A 17974-nucleotide genomic window follows, 5' to 3' on the forward strand; every position below is an offset into this window, starting at 1 on the left:
CCCACCACCCTCCTGCCTCAGCCACCCCACCACCCTTTGCCCCAGCCACCCCACCACCCTCCTGCCTCAGCCACCCCACCACCCTTCTGCCCCAGCCACCCCACCACCCTTCTGCCCCAGCCACCCCACCACCCTACTGCCCCAGCCACCCCACCACCCTCTGCCCCAGCCACCCTACTGCTCCAGCCACCCTCCTGCCCCAGCCACCTCACCACCCTCCTGCCCCAGCCACCCCACCACCCTACTGCCCCAGCCACCCCACCACCCTTTGCCCCAGCCACCCTACTGCCCCAGCCACCCCACCACCCTCCTGCCTCAGCCACCCCACCACCCTACTACCCCAGCCACCCCACCACCCTACTGCCCCAGCCACCCCACCACCCTACTGCCCCAGCCACCCTACTGCCCCAGCCACCCCACCACCCTACTGCCCCAGCCACCCTACTGCCCCAGCCACCCCACCACCCTCTGACACAGCTACCCTCTGCACCAGCCACAATACCACCCTCTGCTCCAGCCACCCTACCACCCCTGCCCCAGCCACCCTACTGCCCCAGCCATCCCAGCCACCCTCTGCCCCAGCCACCCTCTGCCCCAGCCACCCTACCACCCTCTGCTCAGCCACCCTCTGCCCTCCTACCATCCTATGCCCCTTACCACCCCCTGGCCTGTCACAGCCACCCTACCACATTCTGCTCCCTACCACCCCGTACCCTGTCACTGCCCTCCTGCCACCCCCTGTCACAGCCACCCTACCACCCTCTGCCCCCTACCACCCCATACCCTGTCACAGCCACCCTACCACCCTCTGCCCCCTACCACCCCATACCCTGTCACAGCCACCCTACCACCCCACTACCCTGTCACTATCACCATTCCCAAACACTTTCAGTCCCCACACACTGTCGCCTCTAAACCCAGCCCAAACTCACATAACCCCTCCTAATCCTATCACTCTCACCCACTGCAACCATACCAAAATCCTTGCTTTTGCCACACCTACCCTATCGCATTAACCCCCCATCAACCCTGTCAGACTCACCTTCTCTTGCACTGTCACACTTACTTACCTCCCAACCCTGTCACTCATCCTCTATCAGTCTGACCCACTCACCCCCTTCACCCTGCCACACTCACCTTATTACATAAACCCTTACAATCTTGTACTCCAACTGTGCAACACTCACCCCAAACCCTGTTACACATAGGTAGACAATGCCAGATACACTCATATATACATACACCGGCACTTATGTATACACGACTGCAAGGCTTTGTAACCATACCCTTCAGTCATGTATAAACGATTGGCATAATTGCTAATTAAATTAGTTTATTGCAAATTAAGTTAGTTTGCATATTATGCCATAACTACAGTCACAAAGAGAGATCATAATGCAGCGGCACAGGGAGCCGCAACACAGCAAGCCTCTGAACGATGAATACAGAGACTAGCTCTCTGTATCCAGCGCTGCAAGCTTGTCCTTAAATAAAACAACAGCACCTTATACACACAATGCAACCCCTATTTTTAACTTTAGGTGTTAGTGGGGGCCTCATGTTTGAGTTTCGCCTAAGGCCTCACAAAGTCTAGAGCCGCCACTGCCTGTGTCTGCTGACTATTTACTATTCCCTATGGTGGAGAGCAGACCAGTGTAATCCCTGTGTTGATTTAAAGGCGTTTATATGATTTCCATCTTGTGAGTGCAATCTAACATCGCTATGTGCTATTAACATATACTGTACATCACTATGTGCTGTTTGTTTTTTTATGTTTTAAGCCCTAGCTGTACCCCTATTTCTATTTTTATCCAAATTTGTAGGACTGTAATATATTGTCACAATGAAAATACTATGAGCCAAACAGAGCACTGTAGCTGTAACTGCATACAGTGGGAAATATGTCACAATCTTTGTTTTTTGCCCCCATTTTTGTATGCATTGGGTCTTTTTTTTTTAATTTATTAATTTATTTTTAACAATGTTTTTTTTTTGTGCAATGGCATAACAATGCAACAGTATAGCACAGTATTTCAAAGGAGCAGTAGAGATGATAAATATTGCAAATATAAAGTAGCGATATATTTGCACATTTTTAAATGAAGAAAGACTGAAGTAGCACAGTGCCTACAAAACTAAATAAATGAAAACAAGAGATGAATCTATAAACTGGCTGTGTGTCAGCAAAAAAAAAAAAATGGGTTAAGCAGCGATGTTGGGAAGTGAACAGATAAAAAGGGAGAGCATCAGAGGACTCCAGGCACTATAAACCAATTCCAGATGAGATTAAATGGCTCAAGTGCCTACAGTGTCTCTTTAACAAACTTGCTTGGCTCCTCTCCTCTCTAACACAATCTCGTCTAACAAAAACATCAAAGTATGGAACAAAGTTATTACTTTAAAAATACACTATTGCTTCCCATTTCACTTATAAAAAAAATCATACTCAGGCTGTCTAATAGTGGAAAAAGCCTTCATTCTCTATTAAACAATTTACTACTATAGTATATATTACTACTATACTTTGAGTGAAGTAGCTGGCCTGGCAAGGAAATGTTTGAAATGTTACTTGGCCTATCCTCTACTAGTCATGCATAACTAAAATATTTATGACAGAGAGAACTCCATGCAATGATTAATATTTACCTGTATTATTGGAAAGAGAAGGCCAACAGCAAAGTTACTAATCCAATTAACAGTCCCTGCTATCATAAATGCTGATGGACGTTGAGATTGTTGGAAAAACTCACCAACCAAGACAAATGGGATCCCACCTATAATGAAAAAGACAGTATAATAAATAAATAACAGTGTCTTGTAACCCTAGGATTACATATCATTTAGAGGTTAAGGCATTACAAATAAAGAGTAATAATCAGAACAACTCTAATTATGCAACATTTTTGGGTGGCAATATTTGAGAGGTCATGCACATTGGAAACCCCTAATCTGATGTTTCCAATTCTCCAAAGGGGCAAAATCCTGGCAAGCTGAAGCTGAACATTTATTTATCCACATCCAGGTGCCATTTCATCTTTAATTGAATAGCAAGTAGTTGTGACTTTACTGCATTTATTTTTCTAAGTTGATGCAAAGGGGTATATTTATTTTGTTGTAAATTTCTGTTTATTAACAGGTTCCCTTAGTAAGAGGTTACAGAATAGGTAAAATATAACAGGATAGTATAATACTCGCAGGTACCTGAAGAGTAGGACAAGACGAAGCAAAACACATTTGAAAAAAACAGAGTTCTTAGCAGGTAAATAAAGAGACATGCAGGTCCCATGTAGGGCAAGAGTACGTTTCCAGTCAGTCATTGTAAGCAGAACTGTGTATAGTGCAATAAGAGGTGTATGACTCGTCTTGCACGGCCCTCTCCTCGATGAGGGGGGCGACAAGAAGTGTTGCAACTAATGGGTTACATTAGAGCCAGAATCTGTGCGGAAACAGGTAAGAAGCACGCCCATTTTGTATGCCCAGGAGAGAGGGGAGAGAGAGAGAGGGGAAAAAAGGGGGGGAGCTAAAGCGAGTGGTCAGCAGGGAAAGAATGTATTTTGTGTGCCGCTAACATCAAAGCCTCCTTGTGTTTGCAATAATGGAAGCGAATGACGGTGTCTCTGTGGGGAGATTTCTCTGTTTGGGCAGGACATTTCCCCTCCCCCCCCCCCATTTTATATCTTTTTAATACACTAACTATTTAATACATTATTTTGCAGCAGCTTTCCTAGGCAAATACAAGAAAAAGGTGGCTCATTCACATATGAGTAAAGAGATAGAGGCAACATGAATCATGGTAGTGGCCAAGTAGGAGCCATGGTTATAGCTTGGAAAAGAAAGAAAACAAGGGTGTGTCTCTGCGCTTGCTTGCATGTATCTATCTAGTCTATATGTGTTCTGTTTCACAGGAATTTCAATAATGGAATACAGACAATCTCTAGCACTTTAATGTCGAATAAAGCTTCAAAAAAATATTAGGAAAATAAATCAATAACAAATACACGTGTAACGTCTTCAGAATCTTCAATGGCATTGCTTTCCATGCTACAAGCTTTGTCAGTATGTATCATCTGTATAATAACATGTAATGAAAACAACAAAAATATCAAGACTAACCCCTACCTCACATACCTGTCTCTTGCCCTCTCCTAAAGGGCAGCCCACCTTATTTGATTGTAAATTCCTGTCCTAATGTGTTTTACACCCCACCTCCTATAGAATGTAGCTCGATTGAGCAGGGTCCTCTTCAACCTATTGTTCCTGTAAGTTTATTTGTAATTGTCCTATTTATAGTTAAATCCCCCTCTCATAATATTGTAAAGCGCTACGGAATCTGTTGGTGCTATATAAATGGCAATAATAATAATAATAATAATAATAATAATAATAATAATAATAATAAAAATAAAAAAAGTAATTTCATGGAATTGAAAATCCAGATGAACTTCCTTCAAGAACCAAGAGTATTGTTTTTCCTGTCAATTTTCCTCAGTAAGAAATATCTGTCAAATATGCTTCCCATTATGTCCTTGAGTGTAGAAATTTCTAAGCACATAGGCAGTAGCATTATTACATAACAACATGTTACTTTCTGCTCACCTTGACACCACAATAACCCTTCCAATCCTTCCTTACTTAAAACATTCTACAATTCTTTAAATGGCTTCAGCACAATAGGTTAAAAATTGAAAAGTAGGAGTGCAATGCATTGTCATTATGTATTCACATTTCAAGAATTCTTTAGTAAATAAGCCATCTAGTAGACCTTTTATTGAGACATTGCATTAAAAAGATCTTAATGTTTTGAAGAATACCTTGAAAGTAGATCATTTAATAGCATGCTCTGAATAACAGCTGCTTGTAATTATCATTTGGGTTTTCAAATTATGCTTTTGCTGTTACTGTTTTGTCTTGTATGCTAGCATGAGATATAGATAATATTTCTACTTGTTATGATTTACAACTTCTGTACATAGATGATCACGGGATCTTGTACACGTCTCCTGGCTGTGACTCACACAGCCTCCATGAAAAAAGGTTACATTTTACAGCACAGTCTCTTTACTTATCTTCTTCTTTATTAATTTATCTTTTATCAAACACAGGAGGTTGCTGCCAGACTCTTAGCAAAAAAAAAATTAACCAAGCAGGAGATACAAACTTCTAAATTAAATACACTGTGCAGTAAGATAAGCTCAAAATTAGACCTCTTTTTCAGGATGTGTGTAGGGAGGCTTTGTAAGTCCTAGGGAGATGTGGATAGCGCTGCATAAACAAATTGATTTTGGGACTAAATTGCAGAGAATTAAAGGGACACTATAGTCACTTGAACAACTTTAGCTTAATGAAGCAGTTTTGGTGTATAGAACATGCCCCTGCAGCCTCACTGCTCAATCCTCTGCCATTTAGGAGTTAAATCCCTTTGTTTATGAACCCTAGTCACACCTCCCTGCATGTGACTTGCACAGCCTTCCATAAACACTTCCTGTAAAGAGAGCCCTATTTAGGCTTTCTTTATTGCAAGTTACGTTTAATTAAGATTTTCTTATCCCCTGCTGTGTTAATAGCTTGCTAGACCCTGCAAGAGCCTCCTGTATGTGATTAAAGTTCAATTAAGAGATTGAGATACAATTATTTAAGGTAAATTACATCTGTTTGAAAGTGAAACCAGTTTTTTTTTTTCATGCAGGCTCTGTCAATCATAGCCAGGGGAGGTGTGGCTAGGGCTGCATAAACAGAAACAAAGTGATTTAACTCCTAAATGACAGTGAATTGAGCAGTGAAATTGCAGGGGAATGATATATACACTAAAACTGCTTTATTTAGCTAAAGTAATTTAGGTGACTATAGTGTTCCTTTAATCAATTAGACTGCAGTGGCAGGATCTGTTCACCAAAACCACTACAGGAATTGTTTAAAGTTGTTTCAGTGCTTAGCATATTCTTTTAAAAGTGGGTTGGGGTGAGTAAAGAGGATTATTTTTTTTCTAGTTCTGTATTTATGGGCATGTTAGTAGTCTAAAGAATTACGCATCCCCGGCCCATTCCAATTTTACTTATTCAACACAAAGTCTGTGGATCACAGCTTTGTTTAAAGAACCTCCCCGAGGTGCACACTATTTCGAGTGACCTCATGTTTGGTGGTAATACTGGGTTATGCATTATTTTACATTATAAGATGTTTATAGCTGAGCAGATATGGGTGATAATATCCAATGCTTACATCCGTGACTTACCTACAGTTTAATATGTTCAAATAGCAAATCATGAAGCTGAGTGGTGCGTCTGGTGAGGTTTTAATAGTGTATTTGTAAACTCATAGTTGGCTTACACGGGTGACAGAAATGGTTTATTAATAATAAGAAAACACCAATTTTCATAGCATTATGGACTGAACTAGCACTTAATTAACAGGATGTTAAAGTATTATTTACTGAAGTTACCAATGAGAACAGTACAGAAGCTCTATGCAGACAGCAGTCCCCTATATCTGTCATGGGACGTCATAACAATAATTATAATTTCAACTGCAACAATTCATAGCACAGTCGCTTAACAAAATGGGATTTAATGTGTAAAAAGGAGATGTTTTTCTATAGCACTCAACCATTATAACTTACCTTCCAACCTGCTTAAAAGCTTGCTTAATCATTAAAGTGATAGAATGCATCACTCTTTCCATTCAGTGACTTTGACATGATAATGAAGTCAAATGACTGTAGTCTATTTAACATCATAGCTAGAATTGTCAAGAACAATTTATTAAGCTGTCAGTGTTAAGTGAATATAAAAAATGATTGAAAAACAAAATAGCCTCACATTTATACTTGTAATGTTATGATCGTGTTTGTTTAATGCTTTATTATATATCTCAACATTAACGTACACATTAAGCGAACATTGCGTGCGAAGACTATGTATCTAATTAAATGTCTGTGTGTGAAAGAGTGTGGTTTGTTAGCTGTGCCAGTGACTAATTGAGTAAATTGATATTTGTGAGTGAGAAAGGTGTGTGGCTAATTATACAAGTGAAAATATGAGAGACAGTATCTAGTGTGTGCGTGACACAGTTTTACTAGCTGCAAATGTGCTGTAGTGGGTGTTAATTAAACATCAAAGGTGAGTCCCAAGATATTTAATTCCATTGGTACTATACTTTCTTTACACCTCTGCCTCTGTTCTGCAGTTGACTTAATGAAGTGATATCTAAGCACCAAAATCCAAGATCAAGATACTTGGGCAACAAATGATCTCTCATTTCCTTTGTTCTTACAGTATCAACTATTCAAGTAGTGAGACATTGGAAATTCTAATGTAGTAAATTATCCAGTCAGTCATTACATGTAGCAGAATTGAAGTGCTGTCAGTAATCTCTCCAAAAAAAATTATTAAGCAAAATGGCCACTTTAGTATTTAAATTTAGTCTTGGAAAAGATTTGACCATGAGCTAATCATGTTCACTTACTGAAATTATCTTTTTAAACTTATATTACATCTTTAAACTTTCATTGATTACATTTTGACATTTTTTTAACCTCTACTTATTTTTCAGCTGGACCTTAAATGGACACTATAGGCACCCAAACCACTTCAGTGAGCTGAAGTGGTATTGGTACAGTGCCCCTGCCAGTTTAACCTGGCAATTCTAATTATTGCCGTTATTGAGAAACTGCAATCATTACATTGCAGGGTTAACATCACCTCTAATGGCTGTCTACCAGTCAGCCGCTAACGGCACTTCCAGGTCATTAGGCTACGCTGTTAATGATTACATCCGGCATGAGCTAAAACCCCATAGGAAAGCATTGATTTCCTATGAGGTAGTCTTTAGCAGAGCTCCTGGGCTAGATATCTCCACCAAATATCCTGGAAGAAGTGCTCTTTAGTGAATAGCTCTATTTCCTCCAGTAACTAGACGATACATAGTTCTGGGAGTACAACTGATTTTATTGAGCCGAATGCAGCCTTTAATGCACAGATCTCCAGCATGGGGTCTCCATTCAATACATAAAGTGCCCGCCCAGGCGCCTCTGTGTCTGGAAGATAATTGAGTTGCAGCCCGCTAAACTAATTATGTCCCGGATACAGAGTGTCTAACATAAAAACACCACAAAACATAGTAAAAACACACAGAAACCCCACACATTATATACCTCCTGATAGCTCTGGTCCGAGCGTCCATGAAGAGGGAACAAATTGCCACCGGGGTAAGGTTATGACCGCAGCCCAATGAAAGGGGGCTCCACCTGGCTCTCTTGGAGCAATTGTTCCATTTGGTCCGTAGTACATTCCCTCCAAATAGCGCTCTCCTGGCAGTCGGCAAGTGGGGCAAAACAGTGGGTCAAGGTGACCTGGAAACCCGAGGTAACATGGCTGTGTTAGAATTCCATAGGGTTTGTGGCCATGTGCCGCTGGGGACCTTTCGGTAGTTTTATGGCCGAACACCTGCCAGAGAGCTGGCACTTTCAGCAATAGTGTTCGTGAGAAGGGAAGGCGCAGAACCAGGGTTAGTACTAGCTCCATAGCGGAAAAGGTATGGGGAACTTAGGCCAGGATCTGCCACACAAGTCCTAATGCGAGTGCATTAAGTCCCCAACATTGGTTGATGTCTGGGAAGGAGGAGCGAAGGTGGATGTAAGTGGTAAGAAAGAATCAGTGGTAAGTAAGTGACAGAAAAGTTCTTAGCCCTTTCTTCACTGTGGGAGGGAAGGGGCGTGAGCCAAGGGGGCACTATAGTGTACTATAGTGCTAGGAATATAACTTTGTTTTCCTAGCACTATAGTTTCCCTTTAACTCTACTTAGTCCATTCCTCTTTTGTGTAATTAACAATAAACTATACAATGATTAAGCTAATTTTCCCCAGCAATGTTCCCGTTATCTTTTTCTGCTCATTGTTAACCTCATTTGTGCATTTCTATTTTTACATAATCATCACTCCATAGTGCCTTATTCAGTATTATATATTCAAATCTTTGCATTAAATCTGTTTATTTTTAAAAACTTTTACACTTGTCTTACATAAAGAATTTGCTTGCTTCAGATAACGTTAAGCTCTTTACTGATGCTGGTTGAGTACCGTAAGTATAAAAGCTTTAAGGTCACTTCCAAGTTCACTAAGAGATATAACAAAGCCCAATTATAGCTCAATTGCTTTCTTCAGTGAGGAAACAATCTTCAGTTTACAGAATTACATTTTGTGTTTGTGTTTTATTAACCCATCACTACCCAAGTGTGTACATATGATTTTAGATTGCATAAGCACTGCAAATGAATAAACCTTACTTACTATCTTCTCCGCTCCAGTGCTGATCTTCACCTGGAAAATAAACTAAATTCTCTGCCAGATGTAATGTCAGACCATCTGCCTTGTGCATATGGACTTTAAAGGAGCACTATAGGGTCAGGAACACAAACATGTATTCCTGACCCTATAGGTTTAAAACCACTATCTAGCCCCCCCCTGGCCTCCTCTTGCCTCCCTAAATATAGTAAAATCTTACTTGTATTGAAGTCTGTAGCTGCTGGCTCTGCCTCTGACATCATCAGAAGTGGTGGTGTGAGCCAATCACAATTCTTCACCATAGGATTGGCTGAGACTGTCAAGGAGGCAGATCAGGTGCAGAGCCAGCACATGTCAAACACAGCCCTGGCCAATCAGCATCTCCTCATAGAGATGAATTGAATCAATGAATCTCTATGAGGAAAGTTCAGTGTCTGCATGCAGAGGGAGGAGACACTGAATGTTTGGATGCATTTTAGGCAGCCAGGACACAGGAAGGACCTGAAGGTAATGATTCTACTACCAGAACAAATTCAATAAGCTGTAGTTGTTCTGGTGACTATAGTGTCCCTTTAAATGATACACCTATCCACCTCCGTATACAAGCCTAACTTTCTCATTTGACACAGAAACACATTTTAGTATTCAGGCAGGAGAGTCTGAAATCTTTGAGTATGTTTTATTAGCAACTTGCAAATTTCTATGGAAACAGATGTTTGGTTTTAGCTGGGTAACCGTATTTACCTAAAATAAGCAATATACCCAAATACTGAGATTATTTTTACACTCTGGTGTCATTTTCATTATGTGCATTGCCAAAAACATCAACAGTGGAATTCTAAATACCAATAAACATGGCATGTGTGTTGTATAATGTATTTTTATTTAGAGTGTTGTTTCCAACCTACTACTTATTACACATTTGATAAATGTATTTTTTCAAATATTATGGCCCTGAATGAGATATTTATTAATGAACTTTATACACAAATACTTCTGAAAAGAATGAACAAATAATTAGAATAATTAATTGCACATTTGCATATTTTAAAATGCTAGGCATCTATCTGTTTTGTTTAATGTTATTATTGGTTATTCAATGCATAATTAATCAGAAGCTTTTATTTTTATTGTATCTATTTTTTTGTATTTAAACAAAACGTGCCTGTTAGTGAAGGGGTTTAGGTGTATGCTTATGTATATTTAAAGAAGGTGTATTTTTGCAGTTATGTCTTTTGCAAGTACGGTATATTTATTTGTTATCGTATGATAGACTTAGAAAGTTCCCAAAATATCGCTTGCATATGTGTGACTTGTACGCAAGTTATTCCAAGCTAATATGACATATATCAACATGTATTTGTTAAGACATTACCACTGCCAATACAGTGAGACTGAAATTTATGGTTTAAAGGAAGAGGATGTAAAAATGTGTCAGACATGACATTCTGTGATACTCTTGCTGAAATAAAAGTTCAGTCTCTTCTGTTCCTTCATGTCCCTAATGTCAAAATTACTTTTCTCTCACCCTGCAGCCTAATTGAGTACAAAATAAGCTTTAAGAATGAAACAAGGTGAAAAGGCTGCTATGTAGCGGAAAAATTGACAAGCTGAACTTCAAGATACTACATTGCCCTAAAAAAAATTCAGTTGGGATATATGTTTTGAAAGTGAAGGCTGTTATTACTGCTCCAGAGTCCAGTGGTGGTATGCTTTACACCACTCGATCCGATGCTTGGCATTGTACTTGGTGGTGTGAGTCTTACATACAGCTGCTCAGACATTGAAACTGTTACACAGTTTTTGTGCTGATATTATTGCCAGTTGAAGTCTAGAACTCTTCAGCTTTGAAATCTGCGTCTTGTACGCGCCATGCGCATCAGCACTATGTGTGACCCCACCTGGAATCAATAATTAAGAGGAGTGTCCCAATACTTTTGATCCTATAGTATATTTCTCATCTGTCTTTGTATTGATCATTGCCAGGAAAAGTCTGGCAATTTTAAATTTTGGGTTTAGTTAGGTGAACTCAAAAAAATAGACAAACTTTATTTAGTTTGACCATTAAAGGGACACTCCAGGCACCCAGACCACTTCTGCCCATTGGAGTGGTCTGGGTGCCAGCTCCCGCTACCCTTAACCCTGCAACTGTAATTATTGCAGTTTTCATAAACTGCTAAATTTACCTTGAAGGGTTAAGTCATCCTCTAGTGGCTGTCTATGGCTGAATGCATGGAACTAGTATGTAAATGAATGCACTAAGTGTGCCAATTACACAGCCACTAGAGGACACTTCCGTGTTCATACAACACGAAAAGTGTGCTATAACGTCGCTGGACGTCCTCACACTATGTGAGGACCTCCAGCGTCGCTGAAATCCCCATAGGAAAGCATTGAAAGCATTATTCAATGCTTTCCTATGGGGAGGTCTGATGCATTAGGTCTCCCCCGCCGCCTGCCGTACATGCTCAATAGGTCTTCCCTGCCGGATGACGTCGGCGGGGGAAGAGCGTGGGCGGACCCTGACCCAGCGCCGAGGGTCATCGGCGCTGGATACAGGTATGTCACTGAAGGGGTAGCAACATGGGATGGGGGGTGGGAGGGAGAGGGGACCTGCAGTGCCAGGAAACCGGTTTGTTTTCCTTGCACTGGAGAGTCCCTTTAAGACCTAGAAATTGCACTTTCCTGTTCAATTACCTAACATTTTTAGAATAACCGTCTTTGTATTTATTGCTGTTATGTAATTGGAACATATAAACCTGTTTATTTCTTTGAAGTATTGTATGGTTTTCATTCATATCCCTTGGTATATACATTTTTGTTTGCAGTACAATAACAATAATACACAAACATAGCAGAATCTTTATTTTTCCTATCGTTTTTATGATTGCATTTGGCTTTATAATAGACTATATTTGAAGTTGAAAGATTATCTGTTTGAAGGAATACCTTTCCTGTGAGGCTGTGCTGGACTTTTTGATTTATTTGTCTGCTGTAATAGGGGTCTGTGCACCCTCCTTTGAGTAATTATTCTCCTTGTTTCAGAATGCTATCCCATGCATTTATATAAACTAGTTGAGAAGTCACATACAGAATCATATCTCCGTACATTTATAAATTGGATATTACAAGCGTGTCTATAAAATCTCAACTTATATTCATATCTAATGAATGTTTGCAGGTAAACGTGTTTTTATTGTGTTGCAACAGCGCATGTTAGTGAGAATGCATGTGTGAATCCCCAAAAAATTGTTTATTTAATTTTTCATTTTCAAAGTGAAGCTTAGAATGATACTCATAGAAAAAAAATACTTAAGCAGTAAAATTCAGAGTAGTCCATTAAGGGCTAGATCCCTTGTAGACAACCTTCAACACTCTAGATCCTATCTCCACAACATCTGGAGTTCCGAAGGTTGCCTACACCTGGACTAAAATAATAAAAAATAGTGTCTGCGGCATTTCAATTAATAATTGAAAAATGAATGCATGGAACTAGTATGCAAATTAATGCACTAAGTGTTCCAATTCCCAAAGCATGAGAATGGGTAAATACATGAATGTACAGTGTCGATTAAAGCCTGAAGCCTATTTTTTTAAAAAAATTTACATTTTACCTCCTCTATTTTTAGAAGTTTTGACAAATAAAACATTAAAGGTTACCATCTTCTATATTCCAATTGCATTGATTTTCAATGTACTTGAAGGATTAATCAACACACGAGTAACTAAACACAAACATTAATGCTTGTGAATGCATGTGTAGTGTTATAAGACGTAACACATTTCGCATCACATGAAATGGCCATTGATCTGCCCTCAAACCCAGGGACGTTACTATGTTTCAGAAACAAAAAAGGAAAATCCTATTCCCTACATTGATATAGAGATAAGTCAGGACATATCATCATCATACCCTCACTCCTCACTCGTCCTATGTGTTAACAGCTTGCTGCAGCTAACACAAACACAAACGCGAGATTCACAGCCAGGTATTCTATTAAATCCAACATGTTATGTAACTAATAGAGGTGTGCAGTAAGGTTCGTTTCCCGAGCACCCACTCCTGACAATCACCTGGAAGGCATCACATACTCCCCTACTCTTTTTTCTACTTATAATAGGTGGCTGCATTAAGAAGAATGTGCCTGATTTAAAATAAAAAAAAAAAAAAATAATAATCAAACACTAATATCCAGCTATTCCCTCCACCAGTTGTGACAATCTGGTGCTTCAGCCCCCTACCCAGAAATACCTCCCTCAAACCTTTTTATATACAACTTAGAGGTTGCCTGCAGACTTTACTTGCTACATTTTAGGGCCAGCTGAACTGCACGTAAAACACAGGAGCATCAGATCAGGTCCCTGGCAAATGACCATAACTATGTTTTACCATGTAATCCTATGAAACATCCATCACAATTCGCGGGAACTAATATAGTTGTCTGCCGAGCAATGAGTAATGCCTGTAGATCGTTTTATAGGGCTCATTGGAAGTAGATACAGTGAATGGATGAGTCAAACATTATTACCCAGATATCTATTTGTTTCCTGCATCAACACCTTCACATATATGCATAAAAAGGCAAATTTAAGATTCCTGACAGATACGACAGGGATAATTGTGTCTACTGCACCTACTGGCAAATCCAGATTCAGATTATATAACCCTATTATATAATAGTATAGAGTTATTAATGCATATTTCTCAAATAGGTGTAATCTTTAATTTTTAAGAAATTAATTTATTTTAAGAGTTGACTTATGTTGTCTGGAAACTATGTTCTAATGAACACTGACTTTACAAGAATTATCTGATGACAATATCATTGCACGTGTACTTGCTATGTGATATTTTACCAAGCCTGACATTTCCAATGTAACATTTTCACTTTTTGTTGAATTATTTATTTTTCCCATTTTTCAATTTTTTTCCCCTTAACTCCTAAATTTAATTTTTGTTTTGATAGTTTGACACATTTCCTGAATATGAACTGGTAACTCAATAATCTCAAAAAGGTGTAATGCTATTTTTTTACCAAAATATTATATCACAATATAATTTCAGGAATGAAAATCTATATTTCTACATATTATATTTTATATTGCATGGCACATGAAATGTGTGACATGTCATGATTCCCTTTTATTCCAGAAGTTTGGTCCTTAAGGGGTTAAATAGTTAAGTGATTTAATGTCATGCCTTAACTATAATATCCCCTTACTTCCTGGTTCCACGGAGCTTAGCCACACCCCTTCATGACCCGGTCTCCCTATTTAATCTGACCGCACCAGCTGATCGAGGCTGGATTAATGAACTACGTTCTGTACTCACGAACCGGCTGCAACTTAGTTGTGAAAACCTGCTGTTACCGGACCGGAATAGAAGACTTCAAGTTCCCTTCGCCTCTCCTCATCCACGGCTAAAGCTGAACTCTATCCATGCAGGATAATCTGCCTCTGAGGAATCTCGGGAACCAGTGTTCTATAAGCCGGAAGCTAAGTAAAACTTCTCTGATAAACGTTGCATCTAAAGCTGTTATTTCCTGTCTCCAAAGTCCTTCGTTAAAGCCAACCGTTACAGCTAACTTCAACACATACTTGTCTCAGTTAGCTGCATCTATCTTTCTTCAGTTAAAGTCTATGGAACAGCTATTGTAACTTCTTATCATCTAATTAATTAATACTACTAAAGGACTCTTGCTGCTTCAGTTCCGTTTACTCCTTAAAGCTACAGTGCATATAACTGTGGACTTCATTTATCGTTTAATACTTAATGCTACAGTACCTGTATATTGGAATTAAAGTCAATACCAATTACTCCTAATAAATATTCGAACTATAAGAAATCTGCAGTTGTGTTCCTTCATATGAAATGTTTAAACGTGACAGATTAATCCAGCCCTTGTAATGGATCCAGCAGATTTCGATTCTACTATAGCTACGCTGCATCAAAGAGTTGATACACTAGTCCAAGGTATGCAAGAACTGCAAGTTACTCACGAAAGACTTTTCACCTATGTCAGAGATTTACAAACTCATACTCCCCATACTACTCTGCACTCGGCTAGCGATCCTGCTGTGTGTAACCCTGAAAAGTTCTCTGGAGATCGTTCAAAATACAGGGAGTTTCTCAACTCTTGCAAATTGTTAATTGCTTTGAAACCTCGATCCTACCCTACAGAAAGAACTAAAGTTTGTTCGGTTATCTCATTTCTAAGAGGTGAACCTATGTCATGGGCCCATTCCTTTCTGGAAAACGATGACCCCATTCTAGATTCACTGGATGAATTTTTTGAAGCCATGTCTCTCCTCTATGAAGATCCTAACAAACAAGCTACAGCTGATTTAACAATCAGAACACTACAGCAAAGAAATAGACCCGTTGAAGATTATATTGCTGAATTCAAAAGATGGGCTGTAGAAACGCAATGGAATGACATCACTTTGCGCAACCAATTTCGAATTGGGTTATCTGAAGCTGTAAAAGACGAACTATCTAGAACAGAACTTCCTAGTACTTTGAACTCTCTAATTCAATTATCAATCAGCATTGACAGAAGATTAAGAGAAAGAAAGGCAGAAAAAGCCCTTTTACATTCTAAAGACCGTAAGCCTTTCACTCCCTCAAAAGCTCCAGAAAAGACTTCCTTACCAAGTGAATCTATGGAAATAGGGGTAATACGAAGTCCTCTTACTCCTGCAGAGAAGAACCGAAGACGTCAATTAAACCTATGCATGTATTGTGCCTCTCAAGATCATCTGGTTGCTGTTTGTCCCTTATTAAAACGGACAAAGGCCGGTAGACAAGCTTATACCTCTGCTATCTTCAGTGCACTCCCTTCAACATCAACCAATCCGTTCTTAACTGTATCCCTTGTCTTACAGTGGGATAAGGTGAGAATTGTGACTGAAGCTCTCATCGATTCTGGTGCACATGGAGTATTCATCGATTCAACCTTTGTAACAAAGAATAGAATTCCTTGTGTTCAAAAAACTAACTCTGTTCCTATTAAAGTGATTGATGGCTCCTTTATATCCTCGGGACCGATTCTTCATGAAACCATCCCTCTAAAGGTAACCACAAATCACATACATACTGAATTTCTAGTATTTGATGTTATTCCGTCACCTCTCTTTCCCGTTATAATAGGGATCAACTGGTTAAGGAACCACAACCCTCAAATTTCTTGGTCTCCTTTCTCCATCACCTTTAACTCACATTATTGTAAAGAAACATGTTTACAACAAATTCCTATTCTTCAAATCTCTAAAGAACCAACCATACCCTCTTGTTATTCAGAATTTTCAGATGTCTTCAGTAAAAAAGAAGCTGAAACGCTCCCGCCTCATCGTGCTTATGATTGTCCTATAGACCTCATACCTGGTGCCCCAGTACCATTTGGGCACATCTACCCTCTCTCTGAGGCTGAATTACAAATTCTCAAAGAATATCTAGATGAAAATCTACGGAAAGGGTTTATTAGACCCTCTAGTTCACCTGCTGCCTCAAGTATTTTTTTTGTAAGAAACAAAGACCAGACTATACGTCCTATCATTGACTACAGAGCCTTAAATAAAATAACAGTTAAAAATCGTTATCCTCTTCCTCTCATCAATGAACTGGTTGAACGATTGAAAACTGCTACCATCTACACTAAGCTTGACCTTCGCGGGGCATATAATCTCGTCAGGATAAAGGCTAATGATGAATGGAAGACTGCTTTCCGAACAAGGTATGGCCTCTTTGAATATCTGGTAATGCCTTTTGGCCTTTGCAACGCCCCTGCAACTTTTCAACACTTCATAAATGATATCTTTAGAGACCTATTGGACGTCTGTGTCATCATTTATTTAGATGATATTCTCATATTCTCCAACACTCCTGAGGAACATAGAAAACATGTCAGATGGGTGTTATCAAGACTCAGAACTCACAAATTATTCGCTAAACCTGAAAAATGTCTTTTCCATGTCAAAGAAATTACCTTCTTAGGTTATGTCATCTCCCCTCATTCAATAGGTATGGACAATGCAAAAGTCGATTGTATCATCAACTGGCCTGTTCCCTCTACAGTTAAAGAATTACAGCGATTTCTAGGATTCGCCAATTTCTACAGAAAATTTATTAAAAACTACTCTGAGATAGTTCACCCACTCAATCAACTTAACAGAAAAAATTATCCCTTCAATTGGAACGAGAAGGCTCAAACTGCCTTCACCGAATTAAAGAGAAAGTTTACAACAGCTCCTATTCTTCAACTTCCCAATCCTTCATATCTTTATGTCCTTGAAACGGATGCTTCGGAATTTGCAATTGGAGCTGTCCTCTCTCAACACAAAACTCCTCAAGACCCTCTTCATCCTGTCGCCTTCTTCTCACGATCATTATCTCCTGCTGAAAAGAATTATCCTACAGGAGAAAAAGAATTATTAAGTATCAAAGTGGCTTTAGAAACCTGGAGACACGTTCTTGAAGGCGCTCGGAACTCTTTAATCATTTATACTGACCATAAAAATCTCGAATATCTTCACTCCAATAAAACACTGTCTGCTCGACAAGTAAGATGGAATCTCTTTTTTTCCCGGTTCAACTTCCAAATCGTCTTTAGACCTGGGTCTAGAAACAAAAAGGCTGATGCCCTTTCCAGGATCCATAAGGACACTGAGATTGAACCTCCTTCACCTAAAGTCATTGGA

At 39.4% G+C, this 17974-nt stretch overlaps 1 protein-coding gene across 2 annotated transcripts in view; it reads right to left on the bottom strand.

Moving 5' to 3' along the window:
* SLC2A9 (solute carrier family 2 member 9) overlaps positions 1-17974 on the bottom strand; it is a 248021-nt gene that overhangs the window by 15287 nt on the left and 214760 nt on the right. For both annotated transcript variants that reach the window (XM_063457783.1, XM_063457784.1), the window contains one exon: positions 2647-2774. In XM_063457783.1, the coding sequence (XP_063313853.1) occupies positions 2647-2774 (128 nt within the window). The remainder of the gene's footprint in view (positions 1-2646; positions 2775-17974) is intronic.

Source organism: Pelobates fuscus, chromosome 6 (assembly GCF_036172605.1).
Source record: "Pelobates fuscus isolate aPelFus1 chromosome 6, aPelFus1.pri, whole genome shotgun sequence".
Lineage (NCBI taxonomy): Eukaryota > Metazoa > Chordata > Amphibia > Anura > Pelobatidae > Pelobates > Pelobates fuscus.